The following is a 24,137-nucleotide window of genomic DNA, read 5'->3' as shown; positions in this document are numbered from 1 at the left end:
ATTGTCATCTGCAAATTTTGCTACTTCATTTTTCACCCCCTGCTCCAGCTCAGTGAGTATATTGCACACCACCTGTCTTAGCATGGAGCCTGTGCCATCCTGTTAAACTACTGACCATTTAACTCTTCTTTTCTATCCGAGTTTCTGCTCCCTGACAATACTTTGTATCCCACCCCATGACTATTTAATTTACTTACTAGCCTTTTGTGAAGGACTTTGTCAAAGGAGTTTTGAACTGTCAATTAGTGAGGCACAATTTTCCTTTATAACAGATGGTTAGTCTCTATGATATCATGAACACTTAATTATTATTGTTTCTACCTATTTATCAAGAACAGCAGTAATTTCCCCATGGCTACTATATTCAGTCCTATGCATTTTGATTAACAGTAGATCAGTTTCATGCAATGTAAGGGTGACCTTAAAAGCCCCTCAATGCATAATGGCAAAGAGATCACTGTCATATAACAGCAACTGCTATCAGGCCTGACAGACCTACTACACCTAACACATTGCTGTCATGGTACTTATCTGTAAAGAATGTTGTGAAAGGTGTCAGCTGAAAAAACTTATATCACGCTGGTCATCACAATCACTGTGTGATGTATGTGTGGGTAACCATTACACAGTTGAGTATATACTGAAAATATGTTCAAACCAGGCAGGGCTGATAAGCAAGGTTTTCCTAGACAATGGAATGTTGATTTATCTGTCTGCCTAGGTCTCGGATGTCAATCGAGCCTGGTAAAAGCCAAAAACAAAGCAAGCACATTAAGTCAATAGGAAAAGCAAAGGTAAGGCTCTTCCAGGGGGTTGGGCACTGGTGTGCACCAAGTGTTACCTGCTAGGCAAAGTAAGGGCTGGCAGAGTCCTAAGGCATTTGTTTGGCTGGCTAACCAACTGGGGTGGCAGGGTGTTGTCAGTTGGTTTAGCATCTGCAAATCTCTCTTTTGTGAAGGCAGAGGCCTAACAAGGTGACTGACAGTTCTGGATGCCTTGAGAGAGTGTCACAGTAAGCAGCTTTCTTTTCCGTGTTTATTAAAAAAATTGAAAAATAAAATAATATAAAAAAGCCTTGGGGTAGATTATTGGAATTGTTAGAGGCCTGTTGCTTTAGAGGAATTAGAGTTCACTATCAATGGGGCAACTCATGGGTCTGATGTCTCCACTCATGCTGATATAAATCAGGAGTAACTCCATATATTTCAAATACATCATTTGAAATAAATGGAGTTACACTGGTATCATAAGAGTGAGAGGAGATGCAGGCCTGTATACAGAGTTGTTATTACTATTCTAGTTCACTAACATGCTGTTGTTTGTAACAACAATATACCACAAACACATCAGTGTCTTTAATGAGCCGTAGGCTAAACCCAAGTGTCTACCAAGGATGAAATGTATATTGCTGTTAAATCATTTTGTTAAGGTTCTGGAAAGGCTCTTACTGCAGCTCGGTTCGTTCTTGGCTCTCGTGCATATGATAGTTCATATATTTCATCTTCAGTGTAGTAAAGATCAAGTGACAGCTGAAAATAAACATAGAACTGGATTAGTCTCGAAGCAGTTGCTGTTATTCCGTGTATTTACTTGTTTCTAGTGCACCTACAACTTGCTGGTGAATTAATTGTTAATTAAGGCTGTGCTACAAAACCATACATTTGGGGGAACATGCATTCAAAGCCTAGGTGCTGATAGCAATTTGAAATGGGCACATTTCCAAATGCCAATCTGTTGTTCCCATTGCCTAAGAAATGAACACAAGTACAATCAGATATTGGCAGTGTGAGTTAATAAGTGACCCGATAACAGTCCGTTGTCCCCATGACATTACAATGGGGGTTCTGTCACATCCACGAGAGAGGTCTGCTTGTCTGCACTTATAATTCAAACTCTATTTTGGTAGATTTGTCTTTAATAGCTACCCAAGAAGTTTAGGGCAAAATTATTTTTCAATATTTTAATTATTTAGAATTAATTTCAGTAAAGATTTTATTCAAGCATGACCCACACAAATGTAACTGTAAAGAAAGAAGTAGTCTAACTAGCCTCTCTGAATTGACATGGCTCCTATAGAGTTCAGTGACCCCTTCTCCCTCCTCCCCCAACTCCCGCAGAAAGAGAAAAGTTATCTAAGCCGTACAGGTCATTTTTAGCACTATTGTGATATCCACAAATTCAAGGAAGTCATTCCCAAGAACTATTGAGTTTCTTGCTGAGTTGGTTATTTGTGGATGTGGTATGGTATCTCTTTTGGTTTCCATATGCTCAGCAGCGTCTGGGAAGCCATTTTTCATTGAAAAAAGAACAGGAGGACTTGTGGCACCTTAGAGACTAACCAATTTATTTGAGCATAAGCTTTCGTGAGCTACAGCTCACTTCATCGGATGCATTCTGTAGCTCACGAAAGCTTATGCTCAAATAAATTGGTTAGTCTCTAAGGTGCCACAAGTACCCCTTTTCTTTTTGCGGATACAGACTAACACGGCTGCTACTCTGAAACCCATTTTTAACTGGTTTCTCAGAGGGAGAGGCTGTGCTCTCTATCTAGGAGTGGCCTGTTAAGAAAGTCAGAAGAATACCTAACCCCTCTCGATAAGTCTGTATCCAGCAGGCAGTCGCTTAGAACATTTTACACTATTATAATTCAAACAGTTATGCAGAAGTGCTGCTATTGCTTGATACGTCTCATATGCGACTGCATTTTTGCAAGGAAAATAAGTGGTCTCCACTCCACTGTAGGCTCACCATATGGAGTTCCTGTGGTTATTATTGCCCAGACACTGCAGTATTTGTTTAGCTATACCTGAGATTTGAGTCTCACGTTATTACACTACCTTTTACAAGGAAATAATCTCCTTGGAAAGACCAAAATTCTGTTGTCACATCGCACACAGGCCAAGTGTCAGTTCTGTGTATTTCTGGAAGAGTCCTCCACTCCCAAAGGCTGCTAAACCCAACCCTCTGGAATTCCCTCCATTTTTACTTTCTGGGAACTGTTTTATGGGATAGACTCGTCTCATGTAAGTTTCACCAGCAGATATTTCTGAGCAAGTGTAGAGGGCCAGGAGCAGTAGTGGTGGCGATGAGGCTACTGTAGGGTGAGGATTCACTCTTGTGAGATGGTCTTTATCCAAGAACAACGATCCTGAGACTTGTAGTCCAGTGATCATGGGAACTGTAAGCTCCTAACAAAGCATGTTTGGTATAAAAGGTCTTTCCTCAGTATGGGAGAGATCAGAGAGATGGTAGCTACTTCTGTGAGCCTCTCTGTCCAGGAGGAGACTAGATGAGGGTAGGGGTGCTGATCTTGTCAAAGAGAAAGGGGCTTAAGGAAGAAGATTAGAGAGGAGCTGAGCAAAGGACCATTTGGCAGGGCTACAGGAAGACTGAGCAAGCCCCTCCAATAGAGGGAAGAAAAGTGTCCACTCAGACCCTGATGAAGAAGCTGTAGCCTAGTGTCTGGGTTTTTCTTTCTTTTTGACTATTTTTGTGGACCCTGGAAGGGGCTAATTTTTTGGGTCACGTGCGGGGCTAACCCAACCAACCAACAGGGGACACTGGGACGCAGACCAAATCTGATAATGGTGGAAGTTGAACTACACTATCATAGCCCTCAAACAGCATCAGAAAGGGTCCATCACTGGACATGGAGAACCTGACACAGGAACTGAAGGAGGCGGCACATAGCTTCATTGCTATTACTCTTCACCTCAGTTTATGCTGCTGTCAGCCTGAAATCTGCGGTTTCAACATCTTGAATTCATCAAACCCAGCTGGGATCATAAACAGTGGGTAAGTACATGCCAGAGCCAGAAGATGGAGATGCTTATTCATAGTGAGAATCCTTTAATTTTAGAAGGGGGCTGTTATTGCACCTGGATGAGATAGAATTTTTTTTAAAAAAAGCTTGCCTACACCCCCTTTTGCCTTGGTTTCTGCAAATATTGCAGCAAATAAGCTTAGTGACAGGAAGTTCTTGCAAATAACTGATTCTCAGCTGGTATTAGATAATTTTCACAGGAAGTGAATTTGGAACTCTTGCATACAAATTCACGCTATAAAGCTGATTCTAGGAGTTATGCTTATGTAAGCGACAAAGGAATGTGTGTACAGGTCCCCCTCTGTAACCAATCGAGAGCTTCAGCTCGAGCTACAGTAGCTCATGCCCTTAGCTCTAGAGGTTCCCAGTTCAATTCCTGCTGTACCAGCCAAGATGGTGTCTCTCATACTTGTATAAGCAGGGCCCAGAAATATAGCATGTGACATGTCCAAACAAAACTGAACAAGGCTGCTCAAGTTTCTGATTTCAAATATATGCAAAAAACCACTTGAACAACCTACAGATCAAGAATTATTACTGCAGTAGTTGTAGTGATAATTTCAAATAACCTATAAATCTTAAACTGGTTTCTGGCAATTCAAAACAACAAGCTAATTTTGTCAAATAATATTTTCATTATGAATTAGTCACTCCTACCTGCAATTACCACCACCTCTTCAAACTGACATGTCTGCTGATGCAAAAGCAGGTGACTAAAGGCAATGGGAAGGAGTAGGATGGAGGCTGATGTGAGCCTGGGGAAGGAATAGGCTAACCCCAGGCCCTGGAATGCCGGAGAGAAGCTACTATTGTCAAGTCTTCTTACAACAAACCCAGAGTAATGTACATCTGATACAGACAGTCATAAAACACCCACCATTTTCAAGGCTTTGCACTGAAATTGTGAATGACTGCAGTTGTATACGTAAAATTATTTTTGCTAAAATGTTATGGAAAATAAGAAAGTTTAGGGACATAAAAATCACTTTAAACAAGGTATTAAAAGCTTTTTTATTTTTATTTTTTTGGAGGGGTGGGGCTGGGGGAAATTCAGTACGTAGCAAGGCTCTGTAGGAAAACCTGACGGACTATGGCCCTGATTCAGTAACACAGGTGTTTTACTTCGAGCACATGGTAGTCCCAGTGGTACAGCTACTCATGTGCTTAAAGTTAAGTACGTATTTAATTGCTTTGCTGAAACAGGGTTTGTAAGCTGAAAGCAAAACTGGGCCATCTTGTTCAATTGCAACCTGCTAAAAATAAACAGCACAATTTGGGAAAAGTAAGTACGTATCAAAAATTCTTCATAGTTTGATAATACTCTAGGAGCAACTAGAATCATAGACTCGTAGGACTGGAAGGGACCTCGAGAGATCATCTAGTCCAGTCCCCTGCACTCATGGCAGAACTAAGTATTATTTAGACCATCCTCTAACCTGCTAACTTGCTCTTAAAGATGTCCAATGATGGTGAATCTTCCTAGGCAAATTATTCCAGTGCTTAACCACCCTGACAGTCGGGAAGTTTTTCCTAATGTCCAACCTAAACCGCCCTTGCCGCAATTTAAGCCCATTGCTTCTTGTCCTATCCTCAGAGGTTAAGGAGAACAATTTTTCTCCCTCCTCCTTGTAACAACCTTTTATGTATTTGAAAACTGTTATGTACCTCCCTCAATCTTCTCTTCTCCAACTAAACAAACCCAATTTTTAAAATCCTCTCACGTAGGTCATGTTTTCTAGACCTTTACTCTTTTTTGACTAAAACAATGATATTGAGACACACCCCCATCTCTTATTTAATTTGGAGAGCATCCCTGCAGAACTAGTAACATTGTCCTGGCAGAGATATTCCAGAAAGAACCACCATAAACACAGGCTAATTCCAGACAATCTTTGCTGGTACCATACAGCAGCTTCACAAAGAAAAGTAAAATATTCCTCAGAACTGAGGTACCTTTATCCCAACAGCATCTTATGATGCCTCCCCCTTCTCACGTTGAAGCACACAGCAGCTACTATCCGTAACAGGCACAGCAAACCCCTCCAGCATGCCTGAAGATTTTTATAAGATCTTCTGTCTTTCCAGGAATATCCGGGGAGTAAAGGCAGCTCTGTCCCTAGTTAGTGCCTCCTTAGTGAAGGTGTGCAGGCCGTGCTTGCTAATGTAGAATGTCTCCATTCCTTCCTATAGAAATAACCCCAAGGAGACTACCAAACAGCCTGTATTATCAAATACCTTTTCCTATAGCCCGTGTCCTCACCGGGACTACTGTGTAACCCCTATTGTACCCTAAAAACCTTAGCTATTTTGTTTTCATATTAGCTGTAGCAAAGTATATATTTAGCTTTAAATGCTTGAGAAATGCATGAAAAGCTGTTCAAAATAGGCAGTGTTTCTGTGATCTTAGAGACCTACCGTGAGCAGATGAACAAGATCCTTATTAGCTTCTAAGGGAGGTGCCATCTCCTGGAGTTGTATCAGTTCATTTATGTGGTTATACAGAGACTGCAGTTTATGCACATTAATTTTTTGGTCCTCTAAGTAATTTGGTATGGCCTCATAAAGGGAGATCAGGTCCTTCAAGTGGACCCCAAGGATTGGGATCTTAAAGTTAGTGCACTCATTGTAGGCACGTCGATAATTGTCATAGTTCCTATAAGATGAGAGCAGTTCTGTCATTTCATTAAACACCTAAAGAAAATAAACAAAGTAGCAAAATTAATCACATTTTCTGTGTTCATGATTTTATTCATGTGAACATATTTGTCTCTTCAGATGGTATAGAGACAGCCCATGTTATTGTTCACTGACGTGTTTTTATCCTCCAGAAAGCCAAGCCAAGATTTACAAAACAAAACAGAAGAAAGTAACCCTAAAGGTCTAAATCTTCTGGCTTCAAATGAAACCTAGTTTACAACTGCTTACACAAATGTTACTGCCATTTAATAATATTTTAAAAAGCAATCCACCAATATTTTCAGATTCTGAGCCACTTAATCCCTCGGATTTTAGCTTCACAAATTAAGATTATTTTTAATTAGGTATCCTTAAAAATACAGCCTCAAGTCACCAATTCCCCATCTTTCCCCTAACCCCACTTCCATTACCACATATTTGGAATCTTTTAATCTGTAAATGTAATTGGGGGAAAAAATAAAAATTGTTTGCCTGAAGGTTGTCCAATCTGTATTACTTGATGTTATCTAAACTGTACGTTTATGATACTGAGGACAGCGATACTGACCTTGTTGACCTCATGAGGAACATAAGAACTTGTTTCTTTGAGTCTGGAGATAGAGCTGTGACAGAGACCTCCTATCACTGCCATTAAAGTATTGAAATTCTGCAACTGGTGGAGCTTCTGTATTGACAAACAATATCAATTACTTAAAGTTTGAAGTTGTGAAATGTATACATCCAAACTATGCTTTCCTTTTTAGCTGGGGACTAGGTACTGTTGGTTCTACGGAGTTCCTAAAAATGTCCTTTGTAGCACATCATTCTTGGTTACCATTTTTAAACAATCTTACTCCATTTTTATACTCAAGTAGTGTTCTCATTTGTTGGAGTGCTGTGTAAGCTCTTCCTTTATACAAAAAGCCTTTTTATTCTACAAGCAGAGAGCATCTCCAAAGGACACCTCTCTTCAGTGCAAAGGTAAGATTTTAACAATGTTCAATGTTCCTGTTCAGGAGAATCTTGAGCATCTTCTCTTTATCAGTAATTCACTGGCAAATACAGTCTCTAAATAGTGACACCTCTGGAAGGTTAAGGAAAAGTATTGAGTGGTTCAAAAGGAAGTCTAGCTGCTTTGGGCAAACGGGTCTGCAATATGGGTCTCAAGGGAGAGACCTACTGCAGTTGAAAATAAGGTGATACTCGATCATTTGGTATAAAAATAGAGACCACTGCCAACTCTCCTTCCCAGCTGACCCCACTGGAGAGTACAAGTCGTGGTGAAGAAGGAATAATTAAAGGGCTGACAGTTTCAAAGAAAGGACATATGACGAACCCAAAAAGGCCAAAGTGAAACTGACCTGTGCAACATGAATAAACTTGATGAATACTTCAGCCCGAAGCTGTGGTGTTGGCCTACTGAGTACCATTAGCTGTACCCACTGGGAGATACCATTACAAAGAGCAATGGACCTTTCCATTGTTGGATTCTCCTTTACGCAGCTGTTTACAATGTAATTCTGGTAATCTGAGAACTAAAAAACAAAAACAAATTAAACCTCATCCAGACTTTGTATATTCCATGAAGCCTGTGTGCAGATATAGATCTTCTTGCTAAATAAAATACAGTGACATGTTATGTATTTTATATTTATGTATAGGGCGGAAATCTTCCCCCATTCCTAAGCTCTTCTCAGCACAGGGAGGTAGAGCGGCTTCAGTCTGGGAGCCAGGTGATGCTCCCCAAATGACCTTATGCCACTGTCAGATATAGGTAGCAAAGCTCTGTTCCACCATGTTCCTATCCTGTTCCCCCAGCACGCAATAATGCCGAAGATGAAAGGAGGACTGCTGGCACAACAGGAAGCTATGCCTCTGACAACTTGACACCAGTTGAGATTTCTCTTACATAAGGGGAATTCTCTACTGGCCACCTCTGGCCAAAATATGTCCACTTCACATTGCCTGAGTGGCAAAAAGTGGCTGTGATGAACCAAAGAATCCAGCTCATAATCTGTACTATGTACTATTCATGAAATGGAATGGTGGTGGAATTCTATCTCAGTGCTTCCAATGTTTCACCTTCCTCTGCTGTGCTTGAAGGCAGACAAAGTGACAGGTATGTTGTCTTTTTATTTAGAGTTGTTAGTAAGCAGCAAGCATCTTTTGAATTAGGATCTCTCAAAGGGAGGTTCTTGTGGGGTATGTAAGTGATCATGATTTAGAATGCTAGTGCCCAGCAACTTCTGACTTCTTCTGTTAGTGAAAACAAATTTGAGTTTTCTTCTATGCACCCATTCCAAAGGAAATTGACTGATGTGAATTAACTAAATATTACAGCGGCAAAGAGTCCTGTGGCACCTTATAGACTAACAGACGTATTGGAGCATAAGCTTTCGTGGGTGAATACCCACTTCGTCGGATGCATGTAGTGGAAATTTCCAGAGTCAGGTATAAATATGCAAGCAAGAATCAGGCTAGGGATAATAAGGTTAGTTCAAACATCCTCCCTGATTGAACAATTCTGACTTATTAAATTTTATTTTATACCAAGTAGAAAATTAATTTCTCTAGTAAGCCTATAAGAACAGAAACTAGAAGAGACGGATCTGTAACAAAAAGTAGTAAATTGTCAGCTCATCAAGATGCTTTGTTCCCTACAGCCTCTTTCTTATTTTTTTTCTTTCTTTCGTTTTTCTTTTTTTTTTAAACTAATAAGAGCTATCAGCCATTCAAAATCCATGTAAAAAAGCAGAGATGACAACAGACAACCTTGGTTTGTTCCCCTTGCTAAATTAAAAATGGAATAAATATTAACACTAATAAGCAGAGTTGTCTGTGAGATTACAGAGTGTTCACATCCATTGTTTGAATTTTGGACCAAAGCCAGATTTGGCAACAAGATGGAACCCAAGCAGCCACTCTACAGAGCTGGATAATTTTTCAGTATTTAACTATATAATTATTGTCTTTGTATTGGTTTCAGTACAATAATGAATACATTTGATTAGATTATCTTGGTTACCAGAAGTTCTCCCTTCTGGAAAAGTCCAGAAGGCTTCCCTATAATGTTGGGCACATTTTTATATAATGTATTAGACAAGCTTTCAGAAGAATGTTGGTGTCTGAATTATTATTAAGGTTATTTAACAAGGTTGCAACGGAAAGTAATTTTGCACAGAGCGAATAAACATACCTTTTCATCTCCGACTTGTATTTGCACTAAGAACAAACACAGTTCATCTGCCCCAAACTGAACAAGACAAAGGCTGAGTGAAACAACTGAAAACAGCATAGACTCATAGATGGCCAATGTGAGAGATCTGAGTTCAAAGGTCATTTTGTTCTTGCTCTAGCTTGCAGCATTGGAGCAATGATGTTTTCAGCTTGGAGCATTTGAATATCAGTCATTCATCAGCCTACCTTAGTATCTTTTTAGATAATTATGGAGGGGGATCTGTTAACCATCCTGTTACAAGGTTGCATCCCACAACTAGATAGGAAAAGGAGTGGAATTCAAATGGCAAAATTGCGGCCCAGAATGCTGGGGACATTGAGGTGGTGAAATATCATAGACCTGATTTCTGAGTACTTGGGTATTTTTTGTAAAATGGAAACCACCGTAAGTCTTGTAACACCATTAAACGGCGTTCACCAGTACACTGTCCTAAAAAAACTCTCATTCTATGTAAGTGTCCTGAAGTTCAAATGGCTTAGCTATTTCGAGATTTAGGACCTATATAAGTTATCACACCCTACGAACAAACACATGTATTATCCCACCATTCTGTAACAATTCCATCAAACTCAAAAGCTCAGCTCTTAAAACCAGTGATTTTGCAATGGTAACATCTTGTTCACACTGGACATGCTCAGAGAATTAAACACAGACATTAACACATTTGGATGGAATGACTAGAAATTAAAGCCAGACAAATTCAAATGAGAAATACAGTTGGGGGGGGGGGGGGTAGAGAAATACAGGCTTCCCCCCCCCCCCCAAAATAAAACCAGTGAGGGTAATTAACCTTTGGAACAAACTACCAAGAGAAGTAGTGGATTCTCTCTCTCGATATAAAAACTGAATGCCTTTTTTGGAAGATATGCTATAGTCAGACACAAGCTCCTGGACACAATACAGGAAATACTGGATGAACATTAATGATTTGATGGTAACTTCTAGCCTGAGAATGAATGAATGTAAGAATAGTTACTCTCATGTTAGCATTATATCATCTAATTTGCATAGTCTCAGCCATAACAGGGACAAGGATTAGGCTACTATAGTAGGGAGGCATTCTGCAAGGAGTTAAATAATCACATTGTTTAATGGATAAAGCATTTTCTTTTCCTAACCAAGTCCCAGTGAACTAATTTTTATCTCAGATTATCACTAGTAAAGTATGCAGGAACCTATGTTACACAGCTAAGTAACTGGCTGAGAACTATGAGGAAACCAAGACTCTGACTGTGCATCATACTTGTTATTCCCATTAATCATTAATTAATTAGTGTCTGCACAGAGCTTTGAAAATGTTAAGCATTATGTAATCGTTAAGTATTATTACTGCCTACAGGTAGGACCCTATGCATAAATGCATGACTTCAGTCCCAAGGCTGTTAGTTAAAATCTAACACATGAGGAGTCACGTACCTGGAGCTTAAAATAAAGTGCACTGATGCATGACTAGGAGAGGTTTTTTTGCAATCTGTTCAACATCCCTCTAACTGCAAAACTTACACTTCAGATTCTAGTGCTACCATCCAAAAGATGAGCCTCTTTGTTCTTTTAGCTGTGCATCTTATCTCAGCAGCTTTAAAACCAGTATTGTACACATTTCCGGGGTGGGGAAAGGATCAGCTATACCCACTGCCCCTCCTTGCTGCTTTGAACCTGCTGTGCACTCTTTTGTTTGACAAACAAAGAATACCAAACCATACTGGCCTTTTCTTTAGTGTGACAGTCAGGTACAGCCCCCATTGGCCTGTTTAAAACAAAAGTGTTACTTCAATATTTAAGGGGTTTCAGGGCTCTTCAGGAGCCCTTGTAAAGAAGTGCTGCAGCGCCCCTCTGCTGTCATAGTGGGGTGAGTACCCCAGGGAGACAAAATCAGGCAGCCTAGCTCCTGTAGTGCTTTGCTCTCCCCATTCTCCAGTCTCCCTCACCACCACCCCTCTCCCCTCCCCGCAATGCCGCTTGCATCAGCTTAAACACTGTTTTGAGTGAAAGGACATTGCTTGTTCCTCAGCCTCTCCTTCCTGATTCAATCTACTATCTGAATATAAGGAGGATCAAAACTCTCTGCCCTGTCCACGGCTAGCTCCCCCAACCCAATACATGCACTTTTTGAAAAGACAAAGTAAGGATCAGGATGAAAGTGAGTCCAACTGCATGCATAGAAGGTTAGTTGTTTTGTTTTTCCTAGCCAAAAGCTGATCACTTACTGATATTCTTCGGAAGGACTTAAATTCAAGGTAGGTGAGGTGGTCTGATAGCTCTTCCGGCTCTAGATGATCAAAGAGAAGTGAGACTTTCCTTTTCTTACTGGTGTTGGGCTTTATCCGCTGTGTAAGCTTTCGGGACCAATCCCGGGAATTTCTTTTTATAAAAAATAGGAAAAAGTTTACACGAAAATGGAGGTTGCTTTTTGCAGGAAAACTAATTTACATTTCCCCCAAAACAAAACTGTATCAGTTGCATGATTTATTGCAGCTGAAAACCAATGAATGATTTGAATTTCAAAAGAACAATTTCTTTATATTCATTATGAATGATGGACATTATGACATATGCAGTGTAGTTGTAGCCATGTTGGTCCCAGGATATTAGAGAGACACGGTGGGTGAGGTAGTATCTTTTACTGGAAGTTGGTCCAATAAAAGATATTATGACAACAGTCCTGTTGAATGCTTTTAGCTTGCATTTTAAAAGTACTCTTTAAAGATAGTAAAATTACATAATGAAATAGAATACAGCCATAGTGATATCGCCTCAGCATTGCTGTATTTAACTCTCTCCAGTTTGCTGTATCCATTGGATCAAATCCCAGTCCCATTAAAGTCAATGGGATTCAGTGGCAACAGGATTTGGTCTGTCCGTTATGCCGTAGTTATTCTCAGGAGAGAGCCACGTGAGATACAGCCCCTGTGCACTTTATTTTTCTAGGTGTTCTGGGATCTATCCTTGACCAGATAATAAGACCAGCAACAACACATAAAATAACATTAGGAATTAGACATAATGAAATGAACCCTATATTGTCTTCCTAGTGATTTGAACTTTGGCTTTTAAAAAGTCCACTGTTTTACCCCATGTACACTCTGAGTAAAATGTGTTCTCCTTTTTCACTGCACTTTCAAGGAATTAAGTCTTTCAAAATCTTAAAGTCTTCTGTGTGCCTTAAAGTGAAGTTTACCCTGTTCAGAGGGTTGGCACAAAATCTCTGCAACAATTTAGTTAAACTTAAGCCATATTTTGAGAGCTTTAATAGGACTTAAATTGTCACATGCTGGCCCTTTGCACAGGGGTAAATTTCACCCTCAGTAAACTGAGATCTTTTGCACATAGCTAATATAGGACACTTGGAAATATTCCTAATCTAGCTATTGGAGATTGGTTATCATTATTTTAGGGAAGTGAGATGGTAATATTGTTTTGTTTTCCAAACAAATTAAAACCTTGACACTCACATTTGAGTTGTGTCAATTAGGCGACAGTGTAACTCCTCACCATTAGCTCTCACCAATTTCTGAAATTCCTCCATGGTATTAGTTAGACTAGAATCCATTTTGAACATGATCCAGAACTCTGTTATCCAATACCTATTGTAAATGGAAAATATAATAATAAAATAGAGAATTTTGCTGGTTATTTGTGTAATTGAAACACCCGTAATGCTGCAAGGCAAACATCCAGTCTGGTTTATAACTTCTATGCTCTTTTGGTCACTCAGATTTTAAATTTTGCTTCAAAGTACCTTCTCCAAAGTACACTGTTCTATCAAATAGAGAGTTTATAATGCAAGAATCAAACACTTGTATTGACACCACCAACTCTGTCTTATTGCTTTGTAATGACTGTGTATGTGACAAACTTCAACGTATCTGATCATCTCAACCTAGTATCTACACATACATATATATCAAACAACACAGTGAGCTGGCTCAGTGCTCAGACCTTTAAATATATTGGGCAGATCCTCAGCTTGTGTAAATCAGTGTAGCTCCACTGGCTTCAATGAAGCTACACAGATTTACACAAGCCAAGGATCTAGCCTGTTACTTTTTCTTTATATGGTGCTTATCTGTACCGCCAAATTCTACAACAAACTCATAATTTCTTGAAATCAGGTAGTTTGACAGTGAAGGCAATGCCTCGTTCTAGGATTATTTTTGTTTATTATATATTGGGTGGGGGAGTGGAAACCCGCCACCCACAAATAAATAGAAATCTTTTTAGGTGATACAGTTTAACTTGATATGTACAAGGTATTTCCTGAGAAACAGTGCCTTGTACATAAGGTGGTCAGATTGCATGTATTATGTCTCATTATTCCATTCAGCTTATTTGGCTTGTAAGCCAGGCACACACACAACCTGGGTTTTCTCTAATAAATGGACATGTGTACTCTTCTCTAGGTGTGTGCATTTGTGAATTTTACATGTGCACAATTTGAAAATTCCATAATGTCCTGTAAAATACTGAACCATTCTGCACTAATGAAGTACCCCTTTTTGAGATAGTAAAATGGTCATTATTAAAAAGCTGACATTTGCCAGCATCTACCATTTATTTCTTGGTCTAAGTACTGATGAAAGCATTAGTGCTGTGCAAAAACTGTTGGCAAATGCTGACTCTCTAATAAAAACATTCTTTAAACTAAAATATCAACCATTAAATTAAATGTAATAGAAGGAAAAAGGAAATAATTTCCTAGGGTAACACTGCAATTGATTAAGTACAACTCCTTATTGAATGCAGTCAGGAGTTGTGCTTCATACTGATATAGCCCAATTATTCAACATTGCTTTATTTGAAAGAGAAAACTGTATGGTAACATAGGGCCCAATTCAACCAGCTGCTGATCACTCTCCACTTTCAGTGATGTCAATACAAGTTGAGGGTGCTGAGGTTTTTGGACGCTCAGGTTCATAATTATGCACCCGTAACAGGGAGCTGAATTCATCCATTGATTTTAATGGATTTGTGGGCCATTGTGCAGAGATCTGTGCAAGTAAAACTTTAAGGAAGGCTGTGGAAGATCATTCCTCTTTTGAATGCTAACTTAAGTAATGCAAAGTCACTCTTATTTGTGGCACCACATGACCAGCCTGAACAATAATAGCGAGCATGACATTGTATCACTTATTTTATTTCACAGATACACGATGCAAAAAATTCTTACCTTACAAAATAGCATATCTTTACACAAAGCCCAGAAGATTTCTTTTCTAAAGCATCCAGATATGTAGAGAACTGTTAAGGAAAACATGGCAGTTCACCCACGATCTGAGACTTGACACGTTCAGCATTTCTTGGGGCCTGATCCAATGCTCACTGATTGAAGCTAGTGGGAACTTTTCCATTGCCTTCTGTGGACATTGGATCAGGGCTCTGATGCATATTATTCTTCCGAAATCATTAGTGAAAGACAGATATAAATAGGACAGTTATAAATAACACTGACGTATTTCACCAAGTGCTGAGAGGTGTTAAGTAGTTAAATGAACCTTTGCTTTTCAGTTTGCTTCTTGGTAATTTTATTCCCAGTTTTCATTAGGACTTATCCATTCATACAGCTCGTTAAAGTATGAAACAAAAGGTTATAAAATAGTGCTAAATTAATCAAGGACTATTTTTATGGAGAACTGCCTGTAACTGTTGTGATTTACCAGAGATAATGCTGGAGAGAAATATTTCTGAAGTGTGAAATTTATATTAACTGCAAAGAGAACATTTATTTTTATTCTATAAATGGTAATTTACATATAGAATCATAGAATATTAGGGTTGGAAGAGACCTCAAGAGGTCATTTAGTCCAATCCCCTGCTCAAAGTAGGACCAACACCAACTAAATCATCCCAGCCGGGGCTTTGTCAAGCCAGCCCTTAAAAACCTCTAAGGATGGAGATTCCACCACCTGCATAGGTAACCCATTCCAGTGCTTCACCACCCTCCTAGTGAAAGTGTTTCCTAATATCCAACCTAGACCTCCCCCACTGCAACTTGAGACCATTGCTTCTTGTTCTGTCATCTGCCACCACTGAGAATAGCCTAGCTCCATCCTCTTTGGAACCCCACTTCAGGTAGTTGAAGGCTGCTATCAAATCCCCCCTCACTCTTCTCTCCTGCAGACTAATAAGCCCAGTTCCCTCAGCCTCTCCTCATAAATCATGTGCCCCAGCCCCCTAATCATTTTCATTGCCCGCCACTGGACTCTCTCCAATTTGTCCACTTCCCTTCTGTAGTGGGGGGACCAAAACTGGATGCAATACTCCATGTGTGGCCTCACCAGTGCTGAATAGAGGGGAATAATTACTTCCCTCAATCTGCTGGCAATGCTCCTACTAATACAGCCATGGTATACATGGAAGATCAGTTCAGGAAAAATATATTATGGGCATTATGGATATTTTTCTCCTGCAGATCTTTTATGCATCTCTTTATGAGGTATTGTGCACCTATTCAAAGAAGATAATTTACAGACTGTCAGAGGGCCAGATCAATCTAAATGGGACTCAGATCTACTGCAAATTGACCAGAGCTGGTCATGTATTTTTGAGGGATGAAGAGTGGTGGAGCTGCAAATTTGAAGGCAACTTCAAAAACCTCAAAGCCCAGATTAGCTGATCCATTCAAATCTGCTTTACTCCACCACTGACTTTGCAAATACATATATCTGGCTGGAAAGTGTGTGTGTGTGGAATTTAAAAATTGACAAGTGAATTACTTCCCTGACTGCAGAAAACCCAAGTTCCATAGGGAAGATGTAAACAATTATTTTGTTCCATTATTAAAAAAATGATCAGAAAGGAGTGGGGACTCTCAGCCACAGCTTGAAGTGAATTTGAACCCAACTCTTATTTATTGAGGATTGAGGCCTCTATAATTGATCACATGGTATATTTGGGTTGGTGCGGAATCAAGTCCCCTTTGTTTCTACTATTGTAGAGCAAAACCCCCTCACTTTAATATATCTATATCTATCTATCTTATTTACAGGTGACTGATATAATTTTGCCTTCACTTACAAAGGTGCTACTCCAGTTGTAGATAATTATTATTATTAGCGATTGAAAACAGGATTGTTTTCTTGACCGTGGGAAGCAAGTTGCCTCTGTAAGTCAGCTATTTGTTTGGTTTACACTGTAAACGGGAATGGCTCAATGTACGTGAGAATTGAGCCCCATATCTTGTTATTTCTGAGGAAATGCAAAACCCTAAATTAAATGACAATTATTCTACAATCCAAAAAGTAACTGCCTGATATCTTGGATGCTGCATATTGTGGGTATCTAGGGAAGTCTGACTGCTAATATCATGGCAGGTCTGTTTTGCAAAGCTATGCTAATTGGAAACCAATAAAAATTAGAGTTGTGGGGGGAAGTACTAACTAAAACAAGTTCTACCAAGTAAATGCCTGACTCAGAGGTTCCTGGTGTCTCTCAGGATTGGTTCCTAATTATGTTATGATCCATTAATTATGAACAAACATTCTGTAAAGCTAATAGAGTTAGGCAGTATCTTCCACAGCTAAGAATCCTCTAGATAAAAGAGAGCAGTTATGCCCGTATTCATGCTCTTAGCATCTTTTTTATGAGTGTCTGATGGGCCACAAACTCATTTTGTGAAAATATATTTTCACAAAACTTTGAGGCCCCAAAATACAATAATTAGATAGACAATAAGGGGATTGTTTTAAAATTTACCCACTTCATTTTTGGAATATTTTAACTTTTATTTGCGTGGAGAAGGTAATTCAACACATTGTGCATATCTTTCAATGATTTTCAGATATAGACTACGTTAGCATAATATGAAGATGTTTCTGTACATAAATAATTACAAATACTGGGTCTGAGATTGCAACTGCCATGTAATTTGCTGGAAAGCCTTCTCCATATACCTTCTACCCTAGATCATTGATTACATCTTCCTAGGTTTCTTTTAAAATATGCAGACTTTTCTTAAGCACTAAATTTAGCCTTTCAGTTACCATGAGATGCAGAGGTGAATCCACCAATTTATTAATATAGACCTGTAGGTTGTATTCACTTTACTTACCGTTCAGTCAATGTATTTCTGTATTACCTTACCTTAATAACTACAGGTGAGCATTATAAAGGATATAGATCAATTAGTTTTCGGAGCACATCCTCAGAAGGGATGATAACTCTGTGCATGGTCAGTGTTATCTGTAGCAGCTGGTTGTTTTTACATAGGTTTCCTTCTGAATCTGAAAAGTGAGGTGAAGCATTCTTATCAGGAACATAATAAAAGACTTGTCATACAAGAGGATAGGGTTTTTTTCAGCTTTCCTGTTCTGATCAGGCCGGTTCACATAAGCAATATCAGAGACAGTAGCTACTCACAGGTTTCAGAGTAGCAGCCGTGTTAGTCTGTATCCACAAAAAGAAAAGGAGGACTTGTGGCACCTTAGAGACTATTTATTTGAGCATAAGCTTTCGTGAGCTACAGCTGAAGTGAGCTGTAGATCACGAAAGCTTATGCTCAAATAAATTTGTTAGTCTCTAAGGTGCCACAAGTCCTCCTGTTCTTTTTAGTAGCTACCCTGTTGCATCAGTGAGATGAGATTATTTTGCAAGCAGAGGTGCACAGAAATCATTTGTACTTGCATAAAATATTTCATCCAAGGATTTGAAAGCCTTTTACAAAGATTAGTTCCACCTCAAAACATCCTGCAGAGATACACAAGTATAATGGCCCCAATCCAGCAAAGCTCATAAGCGTATGTTTAATTTTAAGCAAGTGAGTATAACCATTGAAACAAATTGATAAATTGAGGTGGAGAGGTTAGGTGAGGTGACTTATCCAAATCAAACAGCAAATCAGTAGCGGAACTGGATGTAGGTCCCAACAGGCAGATTTTTAAAAGGGCACATGCAGTTTTCTGCACACCTGACTTGCATGCCCAAGACCTTAGGGTACAAACACAAGTCAGGATTTACACTTGCACACAACTATGCATGCACAATCCTAATAAGAGTGTGTATATCAGGAGATTTTGCACGTGCAGAAGTCCAGCGATGTGCCCACTTAAGGAAAAAAAAATCTAGCCCCAAAAGTCTTAATACAAGTTCTCTTACTTTATCCATTACATTCACTGTACTACTATTAGTTTTTAGATACACATTTGTGTTTCTCGTATCTATACTTGGGAAGAATCCAGGACATCAAGTATTTCAGACGTGTTTAAATTAACATTACTGTAAATTTGTTACATAAATGCAAATATAATTACACCGAGTATTTTATAAAAATTCAAAGAAGGTATTTTATACCAACTCTGGAGAGAGAGGCTTCGCTTCTTCTTCAACGCTTAGCCAGACAGTCGGCCGTAGTGATCGTTCGCCATTTGGTCTGTTCCTGCGCAACCGCAAAGCTTTGACCGTCTGAGAGTCCAACATGGGAACAGAATTGATAAACCCATTTAATAGGGGGTCTTCCTCTGGGCCACCTCCACCTCTCGGTTGGTGGAATTTTATCCCGGATGTTACATGCCGCACGGAGAACGATGTTCGCTGGAACATCTTGTGGCATCCTTGCGACATGTCCGAAAAGCGTAAGGCGCTGCCTGCGGACAATGGCCCCAGTAGTCCGTAGACCTGAATGACCATAAATAGCTGCATTACAGATGAAGTCACTCCACTTTATGCCCAATATACAACGTTGACATTTTGTGTGGAAAGCCTTCAGCTTTGTCCAGTCTGTGTGGCATACTGTCCATGTTTTGCAGCCATACAACAGTATGGGAAGGATACAACTCGCATAAATCCTGAACTTGGTTGTCATACTAAGATGATGTTGATTCCACATCCGTTGTAAACAGCCCATGGCAGATGCTGCGATGCCAATCCGATGGAGAACCTCTGTGTGAGAACTGAAGGAGCTGGTAAGCATAGAACCCAGATAGCAAAAGCTGGAAACCGATATGATGGTTTCATTGTTCAAAGAGATTGGAGTCACAGGTGGACCTGATCCTAGATTTTGCAGTTTTGTCTTTGATCATGAAACATGGAGACCAATCTTAGCTGACTCCTACTCCGTATGCTGGAGTGCCTCACAAAACCTTTTGGGGCTCTGTACTAAAAGAGCAATGTCATCAGCATAGTCAAGGTCTTTGAGCAAGAGATGACTGATCTCTATGCCTATGAACCTGATGGAATGCTGCATTACGAAATCCATTGCCTGACAAAAGAGTGCAGGGGCCAGAACGCAACCCTGCCTAACACCAGATATTGATTTAAAAGGTGCTGACATCCCGTTCCCCAGACGAACACGGGCAGTGGTTCTATTATCAGGGAAACCTACACCCTTTAAGGCCTTCCATAACGTGACATGGTCTACTGAATCAAATGCAGCCTTAATATCAACATACACTACATGCAGGGGCTTTCTGAACTCACGATGTATCTCCGACAACAAGTAAAGGGCCAAAATGGCATCTAATGCGGACATGTTCTTCGTAAAACCTGACTGTTGGGGGACGACGTTTCTGGTGTGGCAAAGGCTCCAGGCATGCCAGCAAAACACGCGCAAATACCTTCCCTGGAATGGAGAGCACGGTGATCGGCCTGTAGCTCTTACATTCACTGCGCGGTCCCTTGCCCTTACAGAGTGAGATCACAATACCTTCCTTCCAGGCGGTTGGCAGGGTTCCAGTTCTCCACACCAGACGAAAGATGGCCAGAAGTGATTCTGCTGCAGGATCAATAGCACATTTTAGCAGCTCTATGGGGATGCCATCAGCACTGGCTGTGCGTCCGTTTTTCAGTTTAGAGATGACACACTTCACTTCACCCAATGTTGGTGCATCAGTACAAATGTCTGAAGCCGGAACCACAGTGACTGCCAGATCATCCATCTCCGAACAAGAGGCAGCTGAAGGATGATTCAGGACACTATGATAACATTCCACCCAGCGTGAGAGAATGTCATCATCCAATTTAACTGGATGGCCTTGGCTATCATTCAGGATGCCATTTGTAGTGACTACCTCTTGACCCCTGGGGTTGCAAATGGCATGGAATGCTAGCTTCAAGTCGCCCCGGCTAAGCCAAATTCGACATCATCCGCCACTTGGTTATAATATGCCTCATGATCGCTGAGTGCCAGGATGTTAAATTTTCACTTCAGCTGATTACGAGTGCACTTATCACCATGCTGGTGAGCTGCGGCCTTCAATTTAATTATCTGGAAGGCCTCCTCCAATACCCGGGGTTGGCGTGCTGGATGCCTATAGCCAATCATCTGCTCAGCAGATTGGTTGCGGGTAGAAGTGAACATGGACCAGGCAACCTCCACGTCATCTGGCAGATTAGCTAGAGCCGAGAATGCGTTGCTTTGACATCGATACAAAACCTGTTGCTAAACCTGGCACACGTAGTGCATCGATGTCAAACTTCATCATCATCATAGAGGGCTTACCTGCTCGTTGGAACATCAACATCATACTGGCAACCAATAGATGGTGGAGAGGCTGGCTGGTTCAAATAGAAATTTGACTGACTTGCGATTTGAAAATAAAATGTGATCTGTTTGAGTGCTTTTAACTATATTCCCCTCTAAGAGCCTGCATTTATGTTACAAGTTGAGAAGAACAGCTGAAAACCAAAATAGCATAAAAATATTCTTGAAACAATGCTTAATGAGGAGAAGGCAAAATGGAAACAGTAGGCAAAACCCCAGAAACGCAGCATATTTGGCTGCATATATTGTTAGAGGAAAAACATTTTCAAGTTGCATATCACCCCTATGGAGGTGTTGTCAAGGTTAATCCACCTAAAAAACAATATAATGAAGAGGCAGATGTCAGGTAAGGGTTTTGGTGCTATCTGAAGGTGCCAACTGGGGAAGGTGGACTCCAGATCTGAAATCTCTCCTACCAATCAAAAATCTAGGATGAGAAGCCTCCCTAAGTCTTTGCCTAAGGATGCAAATTCAGCCTCTTTCTCCTGTGTCTGAGTTGTACATCAAAAGACAGGAGAAGCTGGGTCACTTTTAAGTCAACAGTTTGTAAATTTCTTCAGCATTGGTGCCTCAGGTCACTCACTTTAATGAAGATTTCTGTATTATGGCTCTCCCTGTGCTAAATACAGGACATCTAGCAGACAAAATAAGATATTGATCTACCATCATTTCATAGCCAATTTTTATTGACTCAGGAAACATCCTAGAACTTCTCCCTAACCCCTCCAGGTCAATTTAGGGTCCTTTTAACCTTCTGGGATTTTGAAACATGTCCCACTTCTTCTTGAACTGCTTACTTTGGTTGCTGGCTGTGAGGGGGTGTTCACCACACACCACCCAGGAAGGGTTTAAGGTAGCTCAGAAGGGGCTAATTAACCTAGTAGGCTGCACCTGAAGGGAGATTTAGGCTTGACTAACAAGCATTAATTGAAGACGGAGCCCATGTGGGCAGGAGTAGGCAGGGCTTGTATAAAGCCAGGAAGGGAGAACAGAAGGGGGCTACAGCATAGAAGTTTGCAGTCACTTTCTGGGTGTAGGGAGGAGAGAAGAACAAAACCCATTAGGGGAGCAGAAGTCCTGGGATCCTGACCCCCTGAGGGAGCTGGAAAAGAAAGCCGGTGGAGGGCAGATAAGGAAGGAGAGTGGGAAGACTTGCCTGGAATGGCACCTGGACAGCTACTCCAGTGAGACTTCCTTACCCTGGAAGGAGGAAAATTGTATAGTGACCTGGTTGGTGGGCCAATCCACAAAGACAAAGCATTGCAATTCCTAGAGAGCAAGAGGAGCCATGGCATGAGCGAGCAAAGGAAGGGGATATCAGACTGGGCAGAACTAATTCCCAGATGCAGGCACTAGGGGTGTCCCAATGGTGAGTAACGCCTGTTATGCTGGCTCCGACAAACGGTGGTGTGTTTTGTTTCTTGTACCATTTTTGGAATTACACTGTCCAAATTGTTTACAAGATAGTTCCCTCTTCAACATCTGTTTGACTAAAGCTTTAGAATTAATAGCCATCTTCATTTTTAACGATGCACTAATTTTCTTTCTGGATCATTTATAACTTTTAGTTGTTTCCTCAACCCATCAGCCCGTTTATAAGCAATCAAGCTAAATCTGGTCAAACTGAACTCATTTACATCCCAGTAAACTGAAACATTTTGGTTGCACTCCATTAAACCCTTTCATACACATCTTCCTTTAATAGTTCCACAAATATCGCCGCTATATCGTTCTCCACTGAGACTGGGCTAGTCTGCCTGAAGACAGGCCTAATTTATGGATCACATATCTTAATCTATAAGGGACCAATTCTGGTTTCAGTTACATGGGTGGGAGTCTCTAGGCCTTGCACTCATGTAACTGAGGGCAGAATTGGGCCCTAGCTGCATATAAAGAGCATATGAGCAGCAAAAAGAAAACACCATAATATGGATGCATATGGTTGTGCAAAAGAAACCCACACTGTGGCTGTAGGGTGACTGTTGTATATTTTGCACAGAAACACTTTGGCCTTAACAGCTTACTTTCTTTAAAGGATTAAGTGTGTGTTTTTGAATAAAAGCATCTTGATAAGCAAAAATTCTATGTCCATATCCTGGGATGCTGCTCTGGCAGGATAGTGTGGACAGAAAGGGGGCTTGAGCAGCCAGCTGAAGATTCCCCTTGTTCGGGGAACCCCTAGGTGGCATAAATCTGATAGTTTGATTTATACCATCTGTTCCTGCTCCTCCTGGTGCAGAGAGAGTACTGAAGAGACAGGAGAACATGTGACTGGAGCATGCTGCATTCTGGCAACTCTGGGCCAGTAGAACAGGGCCCCTAGGGGTAGAGTACACTGATGAGAGCAGCCTGAGGATAAGCTGACTTGAATGAGGGGCTGAGCCAACTCCATTTCCCCCAGGATAAAGGGAAGGCAGTAGAAAGCATGGAAATGTACTTTCTCTTTAGAGATTTTCATCTCTGAATATTTTGACAGCTTCAAGAGGAAAAGCCTTAGCAGACAGACAGTTTTAGAGAAGAATTTTTTGTGTACTTCTTAACAAGCCTGCTAACAGCACATCCTTGTTAGATGGGCCGTGAGGGTGTGCAGGTGCACTCACCACTTGTGAGAAGGAGTGAACATTCTGGCAGGCAGATAAATGAATGGAGACCATTTTGAATTGCCCATAACATATAGGGGGAATGCGGTGGACATAATATACCTAGACCTCAGTAGGCTTTTGACATAGTCCAACATGACATTCTGATAAGTAAGCTGGAGAAATTCAGGTTTGGCTGAACTACAATGAAGTGGATCTACAACTGGTTAAACAACCACAAACACAGAGTAACTATCAATGGAATTATGTCAGATTGGAGGGAGGTCTCAAGGGGGGTTTCACAGGGATCTGTTCTGGATCTGGTGTTCCACATCTTAATTACCTGGA

General features: G+C 40.5%; 1 protein-coding gene across 2 annotated transcripts in view; it reads right to left on the bottom strand.

The window, feature by feature from the left end:
• Positions 1 to 24,137, bottom strand: part of RASGRP1 (RAS guanyl releasing protein 1) — a 73,396-nt gene that overhangs the window by 21,467 nt on the left and 27,792 nt on the right. For both annotated transcript variants that reach the window (XM_074955750.1, XM_074955751.1), the window contains 8 exons: positions 17,851 to 17,956; positions 14,905 to 14,967; positions 13,190 to 13,321; positions 11,945 to 12,098; positions 7,861 to 8,034; positions 7,068 to 7,184; positions 6,239 to 6,514; positions 1,449 to 1,529 (listed from right to left, as the gene is read on the bottom strand). In XM_074955750.1, the coding sequence (XP_074811851.1) occupies positions 1,449 to 1,529; positions 6,239 to 6,514; positions 7,068 to 7,184; positions 7,861 to 8,034; positions 11,945 to 12,098; positions 13,190 to 13,321; positions 14,905 to 14,967; positions 17,851 to 17,956 (1,103 nt within the window). The remainder of the gene's footprint in view (positions 1 to 1,448; positions 1,530 to 6,238; positions 6,515 to 7,067; positions 7,185 to 7,860; positions 8,035 to 11,944; positions 12,099 to 13,189; positions 13,322 to 14,904; positions 14,968 to 17,850; positions 17,957 to 24,137) is intronic.

This window comes from Natator depressus, chromosome 6, assembly GCF_965152275.1.
Source record: "Natator depressus isolate rNatDep1 chromosome 6, rNatDep2.hap1, whole genome shotgun sequence".
NCBI lineage: Eukaryota > Metazoa > Chordata > Testudines > Cheloniidae > Natator > Natator depressus.
This window is presented reverse-complemented; position numbering and strand designations above follow the sequence as displayed.